Genomic DNA, 21,485 nt, shown 5'->3' on the forward strand with positions numbered 1-21,485 from the left:
ACACACACACACACACACACACACACACACACACACACACACACACACAACACTGCTCTCGCTCTTATCGAACTAAGGCGGGAGAGTGTACCAGACAAGAAATCCAAGCAGGGAAGCCATCAAATGATTCACTCCTTCTGGACCATCTAAAACACATTTAAAGCCCCCCTCCAGTCGTAAAATACATTTGCTTATTGCCACTTCACTTGGATGGTTTACCTTCACTGAGCAGAATGATGCATGTACAGAGTTTGACACGACAAAGCTGTTTTCTAATTAATTTGCTCACCTTATGTATAAGTGCAAGATTGTGTGACATCACAACGAGTCTGGATGTCAAACACACAAGTGTGATGTGGAAACTTGAAACGTGCGGTGATCAAACGCTGAGAATGGATTTTTACACAAAGTAGGAGACAACTTCTGTCCAGCAGTTCAACTTTTGAAATTAAAAATATTTTGAATAGAATGCTTAAGTTTTCTACTTCACTGTATTAATGCAAAGTATGAGGCACTTTACAAGGCACGCTGGAGAAAAGAGAACCGCTTATTAATCTATAGCTGTGGCTTTGATCAAATATACACACTTTAATAAACTGTACCCTCAGTGTGTGTGTGTGTGTGTGTGTGTGTGTGTGTGTGTGTGTGTGTGTGTACACTAACCCTCCTACCAGGGAGGTATAATCCACTAGACTAGAGGTTGTAGTAATGCACCAGTGCTGTTGGGGGGTCTTTGAGAATCCCTCTGGAGGCACGGTGGCTGACCCCATCACATATTCAGGTCCGGAAAAAAAAAAAAAGTGTTGAGAGAAAGGTTAAAACACAGGAATCATCTCCTCAACGGCTCTCCCGTCCAACGGACGAGATCTTCCCGTTCCCTGCCGGCAACACACACACCTCACCCCCGAGAGGCAAGACAAGAAAACCATTTGATAAATCATGAATAGTCACAGTCGTGCAAGTGCTGTGACCATTTCTAAAATTTATTATGGGGATTACACACAAAATCACACAATGTAACATTTTCAAATGTGTTATGAATGCCTCCCAGAATCCAATTCAAATCCTAGGTTACCAAATAAGCCTGAACAAATCCCCACATTGAGTTCCTACTCCTTTGAAGACTTGAGAGGTCCGGTCTGCAGGGCAGGTTTTACTCGACATGCAGACACCTCAGCACACAGAGGAGAAGGCTACTGATGGCTAAGGTTGAGAGGGAGAGAGTGAGACAGCAGGGTGGTGGTTTGACAATGATAGTCTTTATTTGCAAATTAGTTTTTTAATTACTTTCGGGACATTGTGGAGGCAGAGAATAAACAGAACAAACACTTTTTTAGCAAAGTTACAAAATATAACATCAAAAACAGTGATGTGTGTGTGTTTGTAGAAGAAGAAAGAACTATCCAGATTGCGTGAAGTCGAGTTCTTAACACAGTTCAAGTTTAACCTTGAGGAGGCCGAGTCTTCTTCCCTCTTACATTTGTCCTTGTTGGTTTTTCTACCAGTCTTGACTTTGCCTCCTCATTGATGATCTGAAGGCGAGTGTTTAATTGCATCCGTTTGTTTGTTGGCGAACTCCTGCACAAACAGAACACAAACAATTATGGCACTAATTAAAAGGCATGACGTATTAATGGAAAGAGCACACTTGGCAAACACACACAGCCACGGCTTTATTGAGGCACCAACGTTTGAATTGACGGGGGGGAAAAATGTGTGTTTGGAAAATAAACCCAATATTTTCAGGATCAGCACATATTTTTCATTACAGAGGCACAGCACTAAAAACTAGATTACAGACTCATTCAACAGCATTCTCTACGATCATTTTAAGCACAACTTTGAGCCAAATCTAAATTTGTAACATTGTGAATGATTTTATAGAGATAAACTCCCAGATGCAGAGTGCTGCCTGGTGAATCTGTCTGTGTGCCTCTGTGTCAGTAAACTCTCTCCAAACTGACACTGAATGGGGTTTCTCCCTCTTTAATCCCTGGGGAGGAGACTGAATGTGTTTTGATGACCTTTCGGGTCAGTTACATGTTACATTACACAAAGGTTTAGCTCCTTTGTGATAAGAAAACAGTGTGAGGAAAGCCCTCTGTTTAGAGACCTTTCTCACTATGCACTGCACCTTTTTTGCAAAGCAGCAGCAGCGGCAACGTATCTATCAAACCTGCCAGGCTAATTAAAATACAGCTTGTGATTATCCTACTTCAGCTTCTCTCTCTCTCTGTCACCCACACACGCACACAACCAAACAGACACACACATACACACACACACACACACACACTCCATATCTATCCACAATAATAGCTTCTACAGCCAGGTTTTAAAAAAGATACGGCCACATATACGTACCCAATAAATTGAATTAAAAGAATTTGAAAAACATTATAACACCATTTAAATGTTAGCTTTTCAGTCACAATAATAACTGAGATATCAATCTGTAAAGCAAGATTAGTTTAAAGGTGTGCATATCTAAAGGAGGGTTTCACCCAGTAGTTTAGGTATAAATTATAACTTTCTGGGTTTAATTACAAAAAAAGAAAAGAAGGTAAAAAAAAAATATTGATAAAAGGAACTCTAAAATAACCTATTGTTTTAAAGTCAAATGGCAGTATTGACTCAGGTACATTTAAATCCCAAATGCCGAAGGAAAAGCTTTGTCTTGACATTACAGATTTTAATAATTTCTATATGAATAGCCTTTCTTGGATTTAATTCCCTTTTTCTGGTTCTTCTTTTTTTTTAGCTCAGAATTAATACCACCAACACATTCCTCATATTCAGCCATGCGGATATCAGACAAGGAGGGGAAAAAGACAGAGGAGAGTAAAGCTGCCTCGATAGTTAGAAGATATATATGTGGTAAATATGCATATATTCTTTAAATTCACATAACTCACAATCTGTCTGTGATTTATTTAGCAAAAGAGACGGAATTTAAATGCTAATGTTGTTGTGTCTCCATCTGTTCCATTAAATCTGTAGAACATGCATTTATCCATTCTATGATTTGTTGATTATTTCTTTTTATGCCTGGATGAGGCGCAGAGCAGGGGGAGAAGGGGGCTGCCTGCTCGGTAATTATCCAATCTTGAAAAAATATTTTTCTTTTCAAAGCAAGGGTCAAACATCCATGCCTGTGCAATGCATTAGTAAAGATGCATAGGCTAAACGCATTAACTGGTAGAAATCACAGGTTGGAGCCGGCCTGGTGAAATCCTCGCCCTCAGGTTGAGTGTAGCAGAGGCGGAGATAAAAGCCGTCGTCGTCAATTAGCCGGGAGTCAGTGGGAGCGCTGCTCGCCAGAGGCGTTTAACTCCTTCTCCCTTTAAACGTCCTTTTAAGATACAAAGTCCCTGCGGAGGGCCTGGCTCTACACTTTAATAAATTATTTAGCAATTTAAACGGTGAGATCCGGCAGATAACTGCATCAGACGTCACGATTTTGCACGCAGCCGTTTGAAAGTCTCGCGTCAGGGTACATTACCATGCAGCTGCTAAAATATCAGCAGCTTAAATTCACGTTTTTAGAAATCTATTTGTTTTTTTAGCTGCAAGCTGACTACTCTGAAATCTCAGGCTATAAAGTAAGTAAAAGTAGGGAAAGCATATAAAACATTTTATGTCTCTATAGCATCTCAATATAAACTTTGCACCCCGTGATAAATATGGGGATTTTTGTCTGGAGTCTGTTGCAGTAAAAATGTGGGAAGCATGACCTTTGTGATGGTCATAAGGCAAACAGAAACATAATTAAAATACCCAAAGAGTTGATCTTTCCACCCGTGTGAAGCTGCTCTCTATGATAGGCTCGATGACATGAATTTGAAATCAACATAAACAGGTGAGTTTATGTGGTTTTATTCCACTTTTTTCATCTCGTTAGCTGACAAAATACATGTGTATTATCCATCAGTAAAAACATAAATAAAAAACTAAAAAATAAACAAACAGGGATACCTGATTGTGTTGCAGTTCCTCGTGTCCTAACACACTCACAGCAAAACCTCCCCTTCTGCAGACTGGTTAAGAAATCCGGGGTTATGATCCAATCGGCGGCTTCTTCTGATCGAAATCTGTCAAAAGAGATGTCACTGAGTTGGTAAAGTTGATAAATGTTGTACGAGTTTGTGTGAGCCCCAGCAGGCTGCAGCTCTGAGTGGAAACCAGTTCTCCCAGCAGCTGTCACTGCACCTTTGACTCTGGCCTTCCACACGAGCCACAGAGAGAGGCAAAATGACGAATCATAAAACCCACGGTCTGCCTGTGTTTATAAATCTAAATCAATATTGAAATCTGTTTGAAGTGAGCGGGTGTGTCCGTGCAAGCGCGCAGTGTGTGTGTGTGTGTGTGTGTGTGTGTGTGTGTGTGTGTGCGCGTGCGTGTGTGTGTGTGTGTGTGTGAGAAAGAGAGTGTGTAGGTGTTCCGCAAAGCCTCTTAAGATGATACATTTACCAAGCCGTGACAAAAACCTTCGGCATATTATTTTGAGATGGGCACGCGAGTTCAAAATGCAAGTGACATAGAGGAAGCTTGTTTGTCCTCCGGTAATTATGAAATAAGATGAATCCTGCGCTAAACGTCATCATAACATCACGTTTTTAAAAACGACACATTATTATTATTTGCTTATTACATGCTATTTCAATGTTGCAACATACAACTTAAAAATACCGTTTTTTTTCATAAATCAAATAAAACAGTCCTACCTTCATATTTTCACATCTTCCTCTTGCAGAACGCGTGTCAAGTAAAATAAGTGAAAATGTCTCCATCAGTAGAACCGGCCTGCATCTACCTTTCCCCCCTTCACTTCTCCTCATCTCTGCACACTGCAGCTCCAGTGCTGCATGGAAGTCATCGGCTGCTTGGTGTCTCTCGGTGGAAACCCCCATGTAAATAGTGTCGGTGAATTTTGGTGCAGGCCCGTATCAGGCTGATGGGAGCTGACTGACTGGCTCTGTGGATGGGAGGACAGTTTTAAGGAAATAAGTCGCTCTAAATCCCCTTTTTTTTTCCGACGCGCTGGAATGTGAGAGGACGGTGCAGCCTTCGAGCACTGCTTCAGTCCAGGCGATTTTTTTCCCCCTGCATGTCTTTTTGTCACATAATTCATTTTATACTCTTCTATACAAATAAACAGACCTATAAACAGTTTACATTTGTTTTGTTTCGGGTCTATCCGCAAATTCATGTTAAGATGCTTTTATATTCCTCGATTGTCTGAAACTTTTAAAATGTGAATACATAATTAACATTATTGGATGACACTGGAACTATTAAAAATATGTATATGAGTAGGCTATGCATTCATATAAACCGGACATATATTGTGTTTTTTAACTCTTTATTTGCGCATTTATCGCAGAACCAGCCGTCAATGTAACTTTCCTCAGGTCAATGCATCCACAGCAACAGCAATGTCGAATATAAAATGTAATAAAAATGTGACTAAACTGACTTTTCCTCGATTTAAACTCCACTTCTCGACATCCACCGGCATACCGTTTATTTATTGTCATTGTACCCTCTCTGCGGAGGGATGGGGATGTTGTCAGTCGCTCTCTCGCTGCCATTGGCTGAGGACTGTGCGTCAAAAAAGTAGCTGGAGACATTTGTTTCCCAGGAAAAAAAAAGGAAGAAAAAAACCCTCATCCTCCCCACCGGTGTGAGAGACGGAGACAGAGACAGACCTCAGCTCAGTCCTGCGGCTCCCATTGGCTGGCAGTTTGTACAAAATCCAACTCGAACCACTTCACTCACAACACACCAACAAATCCTAAAGGCGTACATGCAGTCTCCTCCATCACTCTACCGCTGTCGCACCGCTTCTAAACCGGATGCAGACGCTCAACCTTTAACTTTTATCCTTTTATTTTAGCTGTTCTTCTGCCACTAAAGAAGACGACTGCCTCTGCTTCTACTTGGTTTTCGATTGTTTTACGCGCCAGGACGCCGTTTATCACCACCGAGTTGTATTTTTTTCTCCAGGAGGAAACCAAGTAGACAAAGAACTTTACAGTCGTCGATACCAGGGTAAGTTTTACTTGTACTAGTAGTATTATTATTTAAAATGTCGTTATTATTATCGTTATCATCATTATTATTATTAGCCTATTTGTTTTATTATGATCCTATTTCAAAATAAGTTATCGCGAAAGAGTCAAAGAAGTAAAAAATAATTAGAAGCTGAATCACACCTATAAAACCACATTTTAAAGGCTTTCAAAAGCATTTCTTTAAAAGACGGAATGCAGCGTTTCAACAGTGCTGGTGCTGAAATAAAACACACTCAAGAGAAATGCCATGAAGGCTCAACCCTATCTTATAAACTCAGCCTTTTATGGGCACAGAGAAGTAAGTGTGTCTGTCACCAAACCCTTTTAGATCAACACAAATCGAAGTAAATGATGCACATGCACACAGAGCATCCGATAATTATAGTAGATGCCAAACTGATGAAGTGACACCATGATAGTCTCTGCTAATGGAAACAAAGACAGATCCAAAGCTAAATTTAAGCTTTTCTAATATTATTATTATTAATGCCTTTTTATAATAATGGTATGATTAATATTTTACTAATTTCATACCCTCACTAACTGAAGCCAGTGCTGCTACCGAGGACTAATTCATTGAGTGAAGTTTCAATTTAAAACGAAACCCTTTTCATTTCATGCTGCACACTTGACCTCGACATGAATTTACAGACGACATAATGGATAACTGTGGAGGACTGGAAATAAAGAACATGTAGGCCTGCTATCGAAAGAAAATGTGTCTCTGCTGACTCTCCTCCTCCAGAGACGAAACCTTTCGAAGACAATAAACACGTTACATTTCATATTTCACCGGTGTTTTCGAAGATCTGACAGATTGTCTTTATGCGGCTAAATTGGGGGCTTAGCTCGGTTCAATAAACATTTTCAATAATTAAATATATCTCCTCTGTAGATTCATTTTTTTCTGATGATTATTCACGTCAGACTGAAAAAAATAATTTGATTACAATTCACCACAGTTGCTGATTTGTAGCATCATTTGAAGGAGCCTGCAGCACTTTATGCTGTTTTAATATCAAACTGCAGTTCCAGCTAGATGCCACTCGGATTATCTTGTTAATTCATCAACAACAAAAAAAAACTACATTTATCATAATTAATTCTTGGACAGGGTGATCATTATTGAGCGGGTGTGTGCAACTGGTAGACGGGTGTGTTTTAAGTGTGACAGATTGGGATGAGGGGGTTAAAACCGTTGGATGTTGAAAAAAAAAATGCAGCTAATCAAGACGCGCAGTGGGGATAGCGGGTGAGGGTCACTGAAGTTGAAGTGACAGCAATCACACATATACCAATCAACATCACAGAGCACATTTATTTCTGATTAAACAACTGTTACGTGTTCAATAAGGAAGCACAAGTTTTTCTACTGAGAATAAAGCGTCTCTGCGCCAAATAATGTCGTGTTTTAAATATATATATATATATATATATATATATATATATATATATATATATAAATAATGTTCTCTCTAAATTGCCTTGAAAATGAATACCAGTCTTGTTAAAAAGATTACAGATTATAGATTATTCAGGATTTCTTAAATGACAGAGAATAGGGTTTTACATTGATAAGTAATATTTATGTTGACTACGCGTGTTTTATAGAAAAGGTTCAATTCAGTTTCTTCTTTCACATGCCACTGATTTTCTGTCAACATTTCTAAACATCACTTTAAATAAAATAAGGTCTAACTATAAAATAGAGCCAAAGAAATCGAAACAAGACGAAAATTAAGTTGTTTTTTTTTGTTGTATTTTATTAAATAGCCTGGACAGTTAAACGTTCCTATTTCTAATTGAATTGTACTTCATATACAGGAGCCATTGTCTCGAATTGAACTTTCAAGTGATTTGTTGCGATCACAGTGCCGGTGTATTCCTTTTTGTTTGTGGGAGGGGTGGGGGGTTGTAGAGACGAGGACAGCTGGACAAGTGTTGGTGTTTTTTGAGGGGCGCCGTACGTTTTGGAGAGAGGGCTTTTTTTCACGACAACAGACATAATATCTCTTCACAAGGCGCATCTTCATCGGTGTCTTCTCCTCTTGTCGTTTTTGGAACAGGTGCCCGGTGTAAGACGGACCACACGGCCAGCAGAGTACCCCAAGTACATATCGGGAGCTCCATCCATTTTTCAAAATTTTTTCCAACTTCAGCCCTCAGACAAACATTAGCATGATGTCGTATCTAAAGCAACCACCTTACACAGTCAATGGCCTCAGCTTAACTACTTCCGGAATGGACCTTTTGCATCCATCAGTGGGCTATCCAGGTGGGTTTAAACGTTTTGAAAAATAAAAAAGGTGTAATGAAATGACTGTAATTGCTTGGGGACATAAACTTGATGGACTGGAAATGTTACAGCGTGTCATCAGGACCTATTTCAAAACTTCCAAATCTAAGGATTTAGTGAATATTGCATTTTGGGGGATACAATGCAGATGAGTTATAATAATTGCTAAAGATCCAATATTATATTACAATCCTTATTTTACCAAATGTCTTGCCCAAACGCACTCAACAGTGAAGGGAACTCTCACTGTGGTGTGTGTCTCCTCTTGTGTGACTTTATTTTTTGACGTGCCTTTCAAATTATTTACTGACAAATTGCTTTGATTTCTGCTCAAACTGCATACTTGTTTTGGCCCAGTAGTCTAAAGTACGTCGAGTGATTTAATTTGCCACCGGCGTCTGAGTCTCACAGGACTTGTGCGTGATTACGCAAACAATAGCACATAAATATACCGTGATTCTGTTAGACATCTGCCTTTGATGACTTTTGATCTTCGTTACTTGCTTTAACTTCTTTTTCAGATGGACATATACGTTACATGTTTCATTTGATTTACATTTTTCTTTTCATTGCAGCAACGCCACGGAAGCAGAGGCGAGAGAGGACTACTTTTACGCGCGCACAGCTCGACATTTTGGAGTCGTTATTCGGCAAAACTCGGTACCCGGACATATTCATGCGCGAAGAGGTGGCGTTGAAAATCAATCTACCTGAGTCCCGAGTACAGGTGAGTTAACCAGAACATCAGCCATATTTTGAAAATGATCAATATAGAGAAATACTTTAGGTATGAAAAAACAAACTTGGCTGTTATTTGTGAGACACCAAAGCGAAAGCGCATTTTGTAAGACATTTAAATGTTAAGACAACTATTAGATTTTATAATGTGAAAAATAGTACAGACTACTCCTACATCTCTTTAACGGGGGGTAAATTAAACAAAAGAAGCTCGAAGGAATCTGGTAAAAATATATCTGATGTCTGCACTGCAAGAAACATTTGTCTTAACCCGTGACTGACAGTAAATCTAAAGCTCAGAATTTCGTTTTTCCTTAAATCAAGTGGAAAACTTTTGCCAGTAGGGTGAGATAATTTAATTTAAATTCCTGTTTCAAGAATTTGAGCAATGAAATAAGACCGATCCGTCCACTGATACCAAAAACTTAGTTTGATTATTATTAAAGAGAAGCTAGATCTCTAGACATCTCGATTTGGACTGAAATAAATTAATCACTAATCACTAAAAACTCCATATTATTTGCACGTGAAACTATATACTGTCTGTGCATTAGAGAAACGTAGAATTTGGGTTATATCAAGGGATCTCAAACACTTACATGTCCCAATATGTGACTATTTCAGGTCTGGTTTAAGAACCGGCGGGCAAAGTGTCGCCAGCAGCAGCAGCAGCAACAGAACGGGGGCCAGAACAAGGTGCGACCTGCCAAAAAGAAAAGTTCCCCAACCAGAGAAGTGAGCTCAGAGAGCGGGGCCAGCGGCCAGTTCACGCCCCCCACAAGCACCACCACCGCCCCCGTCATCTCCACCACCACCGCCGCCCCAGTGTCCATCTGGAGCCCGGCGTCCATCTCTCCGCTCTCAGACCCCCTGTCTACCTCCTCCTCCTGCATGCAGAGGTCTTATCCCATGACCTACACCCAGGCCTCGGGCTACAGCCAGAGCTACGCCGGCTCGACGTCCTACTTCGGTGGCATGGACTGCGGCTCTTACCTCACTCCCATGCACCACCAGTTGTCAGGCCCCGGCTCAACTCTCAGTCCAATGAGCACAAACGCGGTCACAAGCCATCTGAACCAGTCCCCGGCGTCCATCTCCACCCAAGGCTACGGGACGTCCGGCCTGGGCTTCAACTCCACAGCAGACTGCTTGGATTATAAGGACCAAGCGGCGTCGTGGAAGCTGAACTTCAATGCAGATTGCTTGGATTATAAGGATCAAACTTCCTCGTGGAAATTCCAGGTCCTGTGAACAGAGCAATCAGCTGTCAAAAAAAGGTGCACAAACAGTGACGATCACATCAGACACGGCGCTACCACCCCTCAATAAAACACATCGGACTGGTTAAAATGTCAGCCGGGCTCGGCGAGGCAGGGCTCTCAGGGGCCTCGGGTTGTTGGCATGATGGTCTTTGATCCTCCTAGAGGAGAGGTTTAATTTATTTTAGCACTGGCTAAGAGATTTTTTCCGTTCGTTCACAGGTTGTAGCCCCTCCTCCATGTCTGTCAGTGTGTGCCTCTATGCGTAAAAACACCTGTTGAGGGCAACACAGAATGGACTGAAAGAAAAGTACACCACAGCCACGGAACTAATGTTTACCCAAGAACATAACTCACGTTCATTCTCCTCGTGAAGGGCTCGGGCTGGACAGACCTCCTTAAAGCTTCTACACAACTTTGCCGACCTGCTGGCAGAGACATGAGGATGGTGTGTGGACATAGATGCACTACTTTATTTAAGAAAAAAAAGTGTTTATAAGGAATCAATATGTAGTTTCTAAGAGACAATCAGTGTGTGTCTTATATAAATGGTACATATGTGGTTTTTGTTTTTGTTTTTTTTATCTGTGCTAGCCTTCGAAACTGTGATCTGTTGTATTGTATGCAATTTGTGAGCCCCCCTCGCATCAGACTCTCTGCTGTGATTTTAATAGATTTCTAACTTTTTTTGAACAACGAAAGATGCTAATGGTTAAATGACCGGCATCACAAAGAGAGACGAGACTTTCCAAGCAAATGGTAGATATAATCAAGAGTTAGCCATACCGGAAATGACTCTCGGCTGCTGAGAGCTCCACACTTTGCTCCCCTCCATTGATCTCAACACACGGTGATGGTGGATCCTTAACTGGCTCCAAAGATGGTGTGACCTCACCGCTGAAAAGACATGAATAAAGGTCCTGTGAGCTTACTCTTTCATCAACAAACGATCTGTGTGTGTGTATGTGTGTGCGCGCAAGCGCGTGTGTGTGGTGGGGAGAGAAAATGGAGAATGAACAAAGTGACAGGCAGTGTGTGCAAAACAAAGAGTGTATTTTCAATATGCTTTATTTGAGGTACAGGAGTATTATGTGTTATTATATACATAATTACATTTAAAAATCAATAGTCGAAAAAAAACATGAAGGCACATTTTACCTTTTATCAAACGAAATAATAGTGATAAAAACCAACAGAACCTCAACTTATGATGACGAGAATTTTCATTGCTAAAAGGCATAACTTCAAAAATTAGACTTAATATTTGAGGGTAAAATAAAAGGGAAAAAACTCACTGATTTAAGAAGAACATGAAGGCCTATTTTCAAAAAATGGAGGACGGCAGTTTTGCATGTGCGTTAATTAGACCAATAATTACCGTCTCTTGCTTCTCAATGGCGACCACACTCATGCATCATTAGTTACTCAAATATATGTGATATCATCAAAACGCCTATTAACACAATGCGGATTTAAATTACATGTATCGATTGTATTCCATAGTAATATAATAATATGGGACGATACATAAAAAAATATGTTAAAGTTCTGTTTACAACAAATAGTCGAATTAGTCAAACGCTTACAAAAATATGGGGTCGTAGTTTATCCTGTGCTCAGATGGCAGAATTAAAAAAAAATAAGAAAGTTCCCCTTTCTTAGTTCAATTCAGATCGTCTCAACAAAGAGAGTGTGCGGCTTGAGAAAGCAGAGTTTAATCCCGGCGTCCAAGAGATGTTAATCCCAATATTTTACCGGCGGGGGGTTCTCTGAGGCGCAGGGGCAGCAAGGCCTCAATCAAAGCCCACCACATGGGTTTACATGCCTGATTCTCAAATGTGCGCTCTAATATGAAGCCTGCTATTTCACCTAACAAACACACGTTGATATTTCATTAGCCATCAAGAATCTGCACCAACTTGCTTCACTTATTGTGTAAAACCCTGTAATGCATCGGAAACACTGCAGCAAAGCTGTAAATCCTCAGGGTTAACTTAACAAAAACTGAGCTGAAAATCACTGCTCTTATTGTTTTTACTGATGCTTTTTGGTAGCTGGCAGTGTAGGTGATACTTTCTGTAAATATCATATTTACAGAAATTATCACTGCTGAGTGGTGAATTTAAAAAGTGAGAAATCTGAAGAAACTCGGCACTAAAACCCACAAAGTCACTGCTTACAGCAACGTTGTGTGCTGCATTTTTCATTTGAACCTGAACTCAGAAAAAACTCGATAATAATATTCCTAAAAAAATATGATATGACTTTTCACGAGTGTAGATGACTTTGAAATACTTTATACAGGATTACAGCTTTTTCACTTGCATAAAGGGGTTATTCACACATTTCATGTGACGGTGCACATGAGAGGTTAAAGCTTCTTAAAATAAATCCGAGGAGTCAGAAGGTGAAGGCTGCTTTTTTAAATGTAATTATTTATTAATTTGTTTAAAGGAGCGTTTGTTTGTATTTACTTTTTTTGCCCAACGTTACTGTCAGCTTGAGGAGACAAAAAAAGTCAGACCGGCTCTGGGATCTGCAACGAGTCGACATGGCTCTGCAGCGGGCTAATTGTTAGAAGTCCAACATTCAATTAGCATCCTTGACATTGCCAATAATCTCTCTTTCATTGGAGTCTCCGCTAAAGGAGCACACTAATTAAAAGCGTTGCTTGAAATAATCGAAGCGTTAAAGAGGAGAGCGACTTTGATTCCACTCCTGCGTGGACACAAAAATAGGTGCGTGTGTGTGTGTGTGTGTGTGTGTGTGTGTGTGTGTGTGTGTGTGTGTGTGTGTGTGTGTGTGTGTGTGTGTTAGGCGGTTGGATTGTCCTTTTGAAAGACTAAATTATACAATAACCCGTATCCATAACTTATTCAAGGGTGACGCAGAAATAGCTGTTTATATCCGGGTCCTGTTGGTGCCTTTGCTCTTTTAGTTTATCACACAGGCCAATTTTAACGTTCTACTATTCAAGAATCAGTTATAATATCGCCACAATACAGCGCCAAGTTTAGCAACACACATGCATCGTTATGGCGATAAACAATGCCACAATTGAACTTGGAAACAATGGCCGTGGCTCACAGAAGCCTGAATATTCATGAGACGCGTCTCCTCTCGGTGTCAACAACTCCTTCATCCAGACTGCTCGAGCAAAAGAGAGGGAACAAGTGCTTCAGGCTGCAGGGGTCACTTCCAAATGTCAGCTGTAGAAAAACAACCATTTCTAACGACTGAGAGAGATGCATCGAGTGACTGAATGAAGAAAGAACCACGAGAAAAGTTTCAAAAACTCCACCCCCAAAAAAATGTATAGCTCTTACAAACATCTCTCAATATTAGGTGGTAGGCTACCACATTATAAAATGATATCTAGTCACTATAAACTGCCAATTAGGAAGTAAGGCCCCCATAGAGTGATTTAAAGAGTCGCCGTCCGTGTCACTTTACATTTCCACGCTAAACAATGCACTCACATGGCCCTAATCAATGCCCACTGCTATCAACTGAAATACAATGGCTTCACCCCGCTTGTTATTGTAACCTTGGAGCCTCGTGTCTTCAAAGTGCACAAGTCATGAGGAGGATTAGACATCCGGCCTCCACAATGCTTCATACATACAATGAGTTTTAATCAAGACCAAAGCAGCGCTAAGGAGCATATGGGACCAACAGACGCTGCATTAATCCCTCTTGGTTTTTGTCTAACAGCGCCCCTCGTCCCCCGGTCTGGATGCTGTCCGGTCGGTCTCAAACACGAGTCCTTCTCCGCAATACATCGGCCTGTTTAAAGTTGATGCAAAGCTGCAGCGCCTGCGGGGAGGGAGGGAGGGGGTATTCACCGAGTATGTGGTCTGATCATCATTTATGAAAATTATATCAGAGTTGAGCAGGCAATCTTTTTTTTTTTTTTTTTTTTACAAAATATCATTTGGAATCAATCCGCGTATCATAGTTAGGATAATGGTGATTGTGAGAGCACGATTCCATCAAGGTCCTGCACAAGTCTGCAGGTGTTTCCCCTTAAACCAAGTAATCCAAGTCACACGATCTACTTTTGCTGCTGTCGCTGGAACTCAATGAATGAAGCGTAAGTATAAGGGAGACGAGAGGGCAGAATGGTTGACAAAAAAGAGAAGGAGAGAAGGACACCTTGAAAACTGCCCAGGAATGTGGGACAGTTTGCTTAAAAATGTTTGTTTTTTTTAAAGAAGAGGAAAAAAAGATAGTAATAATAATTAAGAACAATAATTATTCATGGCTCTCAATAAAAAACATCAGGCAGTTTAGATTGAAATTGCCAAATTGCTTTTAGATCTTACAACTTGTTTGGAAGCCTGTAGGGTGCATGAGATATACAGTATATGCATGTGTATTTATTGTAATGAAAATAAAAATTAAAGCAATAACGTAATGATGTGGAAAATGTGCCAACAACTAATAAAAAAAAATAATAATAATAATATTTTTTAAGCTAATCCAGCAGATTCCCCTTGAAAGTGCTTATCCAGGCTTAGTCGACATTTTCTGAAATTATTTAAGTTTGTGACATCATCAATGAATTTGATAATCTTGTCAAAGATTAAATTAAAAGGGTTTTGTATAGCCCTACATAATAACAGATTTAGACGTTTTAAAAAAATGAAGTCTAAAGAGATTTGAAGTAAGCGCAGTAAAAAGCATGTTATTTTAATTTCTCAGACTGCTCACACAAATCCACGGATTTACAGAGATCCAAACCTGATAATGATACGAGCAGCTTGACTAGCTGGAGGTCTGATGAAGCAAAGGGCCACACATTCTTTGCACATCAGCCAGCATCGCAGAATCTATGAGATAGATCAAAAATACTCAAAATAGTTCACCATTTCCTCCATAACCTGCAGGGATTTATTAAAACACATTCTCATACTGTTGCAAGCGGAGGCCCTATTTCTTCCAGCAGGGTCCTTTGCCCACATAAATGTTCTTTCAAAAAAAACGCTCTCACCAAATATGCCTAAACATTTGGCTTATGATGTTCATAAGCCCCACAGGACACAGAGGGCTTATCAGTTCATTAGCCACTTGATGGCCTATTTCAAGTTATAGTAGGTGGGAGGAGGGCGATGGATGAGGATACAACCATCCATTACTGAGGCGTATTCTGTTAAGCTATTATACAGAGAGAGAGAAAACCTCAAACCCATAAGAAGATTACCAGATCTCAGCATATGCTAAAAAAAACGCACATTATTACTATGCTTATGGGTCGAGTTAATACCTAGTTAGTTAAAGCTCACCTAGTTAGCACTAAGGAGGCTGTCTGTATGAAAGGACATTTCTGCTTAAGAATTGAGGTTCTATTTTGACAGTTTAGGACAATGCATTAAGTATAAACAAACTTCTTTGCAAATGTTAAAACAAAAATAACAGATATAGTCAATGAATTAATGTTCGATGACCTCATTGTTCTTGTGGATAGTAAAATTACATTAAAATGTTAAAGAATAGTGGTAATGCACTTTGAGCTAGCAGGTCTTTCAAACTCCTTGGATTCAATATTTACCGACCATTAATTAAAATCTCTTGAAGAGACAAATGGAAATATTTCCATTGGGGATTATGCTTCGTCCTAATGGTGATTGCCCCCCCCACACACACACACACACACAGCGGGATGGTAAAGAGTAAAGTGCTGAAATATTACAAGTATAATCAGCCCTAACTGATAACTGATTAGTAATATTAGAGTATAGTAATACTATTGCTATGTTGGTTTCTGTCATACATGTGTTATGTAAAGCTACAATATGAAAAAACACTTCTGCCATATGCAATCAGAGCTCAAACGTGGACTCAATCCCAAGACCTATAATAAATATGTTACTTCTACATTAGAAATATCTGGAATTTACAACTCAAAATATACATGTTGACATAGAAATCCTCAACAAAATGTCAGGCTCAGTATGTTTGGTTTCACATCTCGTGGTTTTGCTCGGTGGATGGAGGGAGACCTAAAGAAGATTTCACTTCTTGAAGCTATATATTTTCTTTTTTTCAAGCTGCTGCTACCAGGTAGAGAATGAATCTTTAAGTCGTTTTAATTTCTGCACGGTACAGTCCATCAAACGTACACGATCAAGGCGTGTTGCCGGAGCCCAAAAGCTGATGGACGTAACCGCCTGTAATCCCACTTAAAATTGAAGCACATTGAGGATTTTGAGCATCAAATGTGAATCAGCAACAATACAGTATATAATAAATGCCAGTACTGGTATTTAACAACATTTATGTATTGCACTTTTGATATTCTCTTCTGGTTTAATACTTACTTTCAACGGAAATCGGGGGAAATCGCAGGAACAGCTGACATTTGACATTGCATGGAAGCCATGATCAAACTCTATAGTTAATGGCCTCAAACACACCTTTTGATCACAAATGGCTTACAAATTTAATGACTTCATGGTGAACGGAGCCAATTTCTCACCATCCTGCCAGTATTATTACCACAGGCTACACGCTATTTCAAAAACAGCTACAGTGTATCTCCAAAGAGAAAAAGTAGAACAATAATATCATTTACTCATAATCCCTGGCCCCATGAATTCATTCATAAAAGCCAAGACTTCTCTCAGTGTAATTTACCATTTCCAGAAACACAACACAACAATAATCTTTAATTTCCATTTAACATGTTTAGACTATATATCAGTGCATGAGGTACCTCTGCTTCTCTTAAGACATGAGTCTGTAGTTACCTGTGAAAGACCCACTTTTCTCCTCCTCATAGGCCGCTGAGCCCACAAGACTCCTCATTAGAACAATTAACACAGGTGCATGTGATGAGGCCTCACTGATAATTCACACCTTTCTAACTAACACTCGATCTCTTAATCTCCTGCAAACACTAGTCTCTTGTGAGACAGTGGGCCTATAGGAAGAACCAACAATTAATTAGCTACATCCAACAGATTAGAGCTTTGAGACCCCCCCCCCCCCACACACACACACACACACACACACACACACACACACACCTAGATGGACAGTTAGACTTCAGTGCAGAGGGAGGAAAGTCAAATCAGCCTAAAAGGCACAATCTCTTCTTTGTTTATTTCAATGTTTCATTGAGTGTTATACATCAATGAACTGTTCCAGTGTCATTGCACAGAAGCTAAGCCTTTTGAATTCACAGCCCACATGCCTTCATCCAACGTGCCTCGAATACATGAAAGCAGCCGTCTCCATCGCGCAAGTTCATAACATAGTTCAACTTCTAGAAACATCACATCCACAAGACTGAGACACTTTCCTACCAGCAGCACATAAACCACTGTAAAACCCCAAATTCAAGCCAACACAGCATGCACGCCTACATCTTTGAATATACTAGATGTTCTTACTTTCCCAGTGTGAACACATGATGTAAATACTGTACTCAAAACCCCAGTTAGAATGAGCGTGCATTATGGACCAGGGACAGCTACAGCGTTGGAAAATAAAGGCATGAATGTAGGCCTTTTTCATGGCAGACATCTTGGCATGTCATAGCAGGAAAAGCGCAGGTGTAATTGATAACATTAAAAAACAACCGCTCTCCTTTTCGGTGAGCTGGTTCCAGGGTTCTGGTATTGTGTATGTTGGCTCACTGGCATGGCTTACTGGGACACTTGATGGAGCTGAGCCACTGGTACATTTTCTGTTTCCCTACTGTGACAAGTCAAAATGTCGGCTGTGGAAAAAGGTCTATTCTGCTCCACATTCACCGTGCTGCTCACAACTGAAAAAGTATCTTTATAAACCCTATTCGGCTTCAACTGCTTTGTTAGAGGTTAGAGGCACAACTACGAATCGTTGTCATAAAAACTACCATATGTGAATGTTGTTTTGCCATTGGTCTACTGCACACACACACAGCACACATACAATAGCTACAGCTCAGGGAGAAACTGCTTAAAACACAGCTCAATATGAGGCTACTACTAAAACAGAGCAGATTGCCTGAACACAAACACAGCAACAGTTGCCTGTTTAAGAGATGACACTCTAGGGTGAGAGAGACAATATGGTCGTTAGGCAAAGACAAAAAGTGCCTCCCATAATGCAGGCCAAACATTTAATATGGCTTAATAAGGGTTGAGAAGCTCCTCTAAGTGAAATCTTCCAGGTGATAGCCAAATCTCCTTTCTTCTTATACGGCTAATTTGATAGTTTCAAAACCCCTCTATCCTCCTCTGATCAGTTTTTTACCTCTTAATCCCCCTTTTCCCCCTCCACCTGTTAGTCTGGGTTTGCATGCGTGCCTCCCTCTCTCCTTAGAGCATATGGGGCAGTGGCTGACCCAGGGAGACGTTGAGTGTGGGGACAGATGCAACCTCTTCTCTCCCCTCCCCCTCCTCCCCACTCCCTCTTCGTCCACCCGCCACAACCAGCCTTCCCTCCTATCCACCTGTTTGGGTCACAGACCAGGGGGATGTGTGGCTGTGCGCGTGCCACACCAGCGGCTTGGCCACTGCGTTGTTATCCCGCCCAAGACAAAAGGGTATTTAGGGAGGCCGGCTGCCTGACCAAGGGGAACACAATGCCATGAGGCTGGCAGGCCTGTGGACTCGGGGCCGTCGATCACGTGCCCGCTTTATGTGAGTGAGCGTCAGGGGGCATCTGTTGTGTGTGTGTGTCTAACCTGAGGTCTTATGCCAGACGAGGGGGCAGGAGACAAAGAATATGATGTGTGTGTTCATTTTTGTGTTTGTATGAGAGAGAGAGAGAGAGAGATAGGCAATAGGGGGGCACTTAAAAACAAGTGCATCTATTATAATTAAATTAGGTCTACAATTGAATACATTGTGGTCCAACTAATAACAGGTCAACTTCTGCTGCTAATGAAATTCATATTGGAGTACTTGCCAACTTACGCTTCATATTGTCTGCTTTTAACTGGTTTTAACGTGCAAGAAGAATGCTATTCAGTATTCAAAATTCGTTGTCGGTCCCTTATAGTGAAGGATGGTGAACTTGAGAGCAATTGTAATGTGTCAAGAGTAAAAGCCCTAAAAATATCTTCAGAACTCCATTGATAAATGTTAAGGAACATCAAGCCGATCCATATCTGTAGTTGAATATTTACAATTTACAAAGCAGGTCAAAACATTAACTTCCTTATACGTATAGTGGCCTCTGTAATGGAGGTTAAAGGGAAGGTTTACCCCAAAAACAAAAATGCATATTTATCCCTTCACCTGTAGACTGTTTTGGTTTTGCGTTGCCTAGTTTTGGAGATATCGATCATATAGATATCTACCTTCTCTCAAATATAATGGGAGTATATGGTACTAGACTCTTGGTGCTAAAAGCGCTAAAAACTGAAAAACTTTGACCCGGATTTCTCAAGATGATCAACAGACCTTGCTGTGAGAAGTTTCATGTAGGAACTATTTTCTTTCTCACAGTAAGGTTTGTGGATTACTTTGAGTAACCCGGTCATGATTTCTGTAAACATTGCTATTTGGTCTTTCAAATGTACTGTTTTGAGAGAAGGCAGACATTTCTACGACCGGTAGTTCAAACAAGCAATGATTAGCTGCTCCCTTCAGTGACTGTGCTGCCGTGTGATTAATGAACTCCAGTGGGGAGCGACGTTTCAATCAATCCTATTTGACCTGTTTGGATTTCTGACTGACGTTGCTTCAAAATCTTTCTTATAAAATCTTAATTATTAGACCTCTTAAAAACAGACATATCAGCAGCAGTCAGTTGAGGTATATTTGTCTTAATAACTGCGTTTGTAACTGTTTTAAGTCATTCATGTAATGTTCCTGTTATTTTGTCCACTGCCTGTATGCCGCCTCTGAAAACTGATTTATTCACGCGTGTGTTTTTGTTTGGTCTAGACGATGTTACATCATTCTGGCAGGCCTGTTTGTATGTTATTGTGTCTATTGAGGCTTACTACATCGTGTCATGCTCTCTCGTCAGGCACGGTTACACATGGCTTGTGGCGCCCTGACCTACAACTCCCCCTCTTGTTTGTCAGCGGTTGTTTGGCCTACTTTCATAAAGACAAACACAGCCATTTGTTTTGTTTTGCATTTCCATGAAAATGGAATAAACAAGTGGCAGGGAGGGGGACAGTTGGAGCAGTTGTTTTTTTTGTATGGGCCGGGGGGGGGGAATACATGACTGCTATAGAGCAACTTTGCAATGGTCATAAAAAAGAATAATTCCTGTAATTATTTTTAAAACAAACCAAAACAAACTCTAAACACTTCAAATAACCCAACATAATTTTTGAAAACCAACAGGAAAAATATTAATTTGCCAGCTTTACTTTTCATCTCAGTGGGTCCCCCCCTGACCTTCTGGCCACGAGGCCAGCAGAGCATTAAACCCAATACGCCCTCCCTCCCCTCTTCTCTCACCGGACAGTAAGGATGCTACAGTTCGTTAATGAGTGTGCTCCATAGCTCTCCAAGAGTCCCTTAATTAGTGGCACACTGACACTGGCCGGCCATGCACCAGGAGGGGCATGCTGGGAAGATATGGGGAGGCACACCGGGGGAGGGGAGTCAGGTTTATAAATCCACTGTTGGCTTCGTTGTTGAAAAAAACAAAAATGGACATCTAACCTACTCTGAATTATAAGTCCACCAATTGGATTCCAAAAGAAAAATCAATTGTTTTGACATGAGGAACCTGATCAAACAAAATTGATTAGGTCTTTGAAAGGGTGTGACATGGATAGCACTCCACGGCTGGGCAATGGACTGTAGCAAACACATGTGATTGAAAAGCTTTAAATGGGTGTCAAACAAGCGCGGACATAATGTTTGACTTAAATTATCAGCAGTCCCACAGGAGGCTTCTGGGAGCGCTCCCCAGAGCCGGGGTGTGTGTGGAATACAAACAGGGGATTCACCAGTGACCAGTGGGTCAGCGCTGGAAGAGGGACGGGTGCTGGTCGCTCCTGTGGGACTTGGCGAAATTCCTACAGCAGCTTTTTTAATTTGCTGGACATGACCCCCCCTAGCAGGCGCTAACAGGACAGACAGCACTTTAACATACAGCCACAGTCGAGTGTGTGTGTTTGCGGGGCAGGTGGGGGGGGGGGGGGGGGGGGGGGGGGGGGGG

At 40.8% G+C, this 21,485-nt stretch overlaps 1 protein-coding gene and 1 long non-coding RNA gene across 2 annotated transcripts; one reads left to right on the forward strand and one right to left on the reverse strand.

Moving 5' to 3' along the window:
• Positions 1 to 40: 40 nt before the first annotated feature.
• LOC116383283 (uncharacterized) lies at positions 41 to 7,481 on the reverse strand. The gene is made up of 3 exons (XR_004212763.1): positions 4,725 to 7,481; positions 3,976 to 4,091; positions 41 to 1,578 (listed from the first exon to the last, which is right to left on the reverse strand). It is a non-coding gene; the product is annotated as an uncharacterized LOC116383283 (long non-coding RNA).
• otx2b (orthodenticle homeobox 2b) lies at positions 5,627 to 15,074 on the forward strand. The gene is made up of 4 exons (XM_031846986.1): positions 5,627 to 6,051; positions 8,141 to 8,349; positions 8,946 to 9,097; positions 9,733 to 15,074. The coding sequence occupies exons 2-4, from the start codon at positions 8,253 to 8,255 to the stop codon at positions 10,357 to 10,359; spliced, it is 876 nt and encodes a 291-aa protein (XP_031702846.1). The 5' UTR covers positions 5,627 to 6,051; positions 8,141 to 8,252; the 3' UTR covers positions 10,360 to 15,074.
• The last annotated feature ends 6,411 nt before the right edge of the window (positions 15,075 to 21,485 follow it).

Source organism: Anarrhichthys ocellatus, unplaced genomic scaffold (genome assembly GCF_004355925.1).
Source record: "Anarrhichthys ocellatus isolate YVR2014 unplaced genomic scaffold, GSC_Weel_1.0 scaffold7, whole genome shotgun sequence".
Classification (NCBI taxonomy): domain Eukaryota; kingdom Metazoa; phylum Chordata; class Actinopteri; order Perciformes; family Anarhichadidae; genus Anarrhichthys; species Anarrhichthys ocellatus.

Bases quoted from the DNA above. Each gene is read 5' to 3' on its own strand.
- otx2b (XM_031846986.1), top strand. From the start codon at position 8,253: ATGATGTCGTATCTAAAGCAACCACCTTACACAGTCAATGGCCTCAGC. The intron at 8,350-8,945 runs GTGGGTTTAAAC...TTTTCATTGCAG, and splicing joins TCCATCAGTGGGCTATCCAG to CAACGCCACGGAAGCAGAGG. The intron at 9,098-9,732 runs GTGAGTTAACCA...TGACTATTTCAG, and splicing joins TACCTGAGTCCCGAGTACAG to GTCTGGTTTAAGAACCGGCG.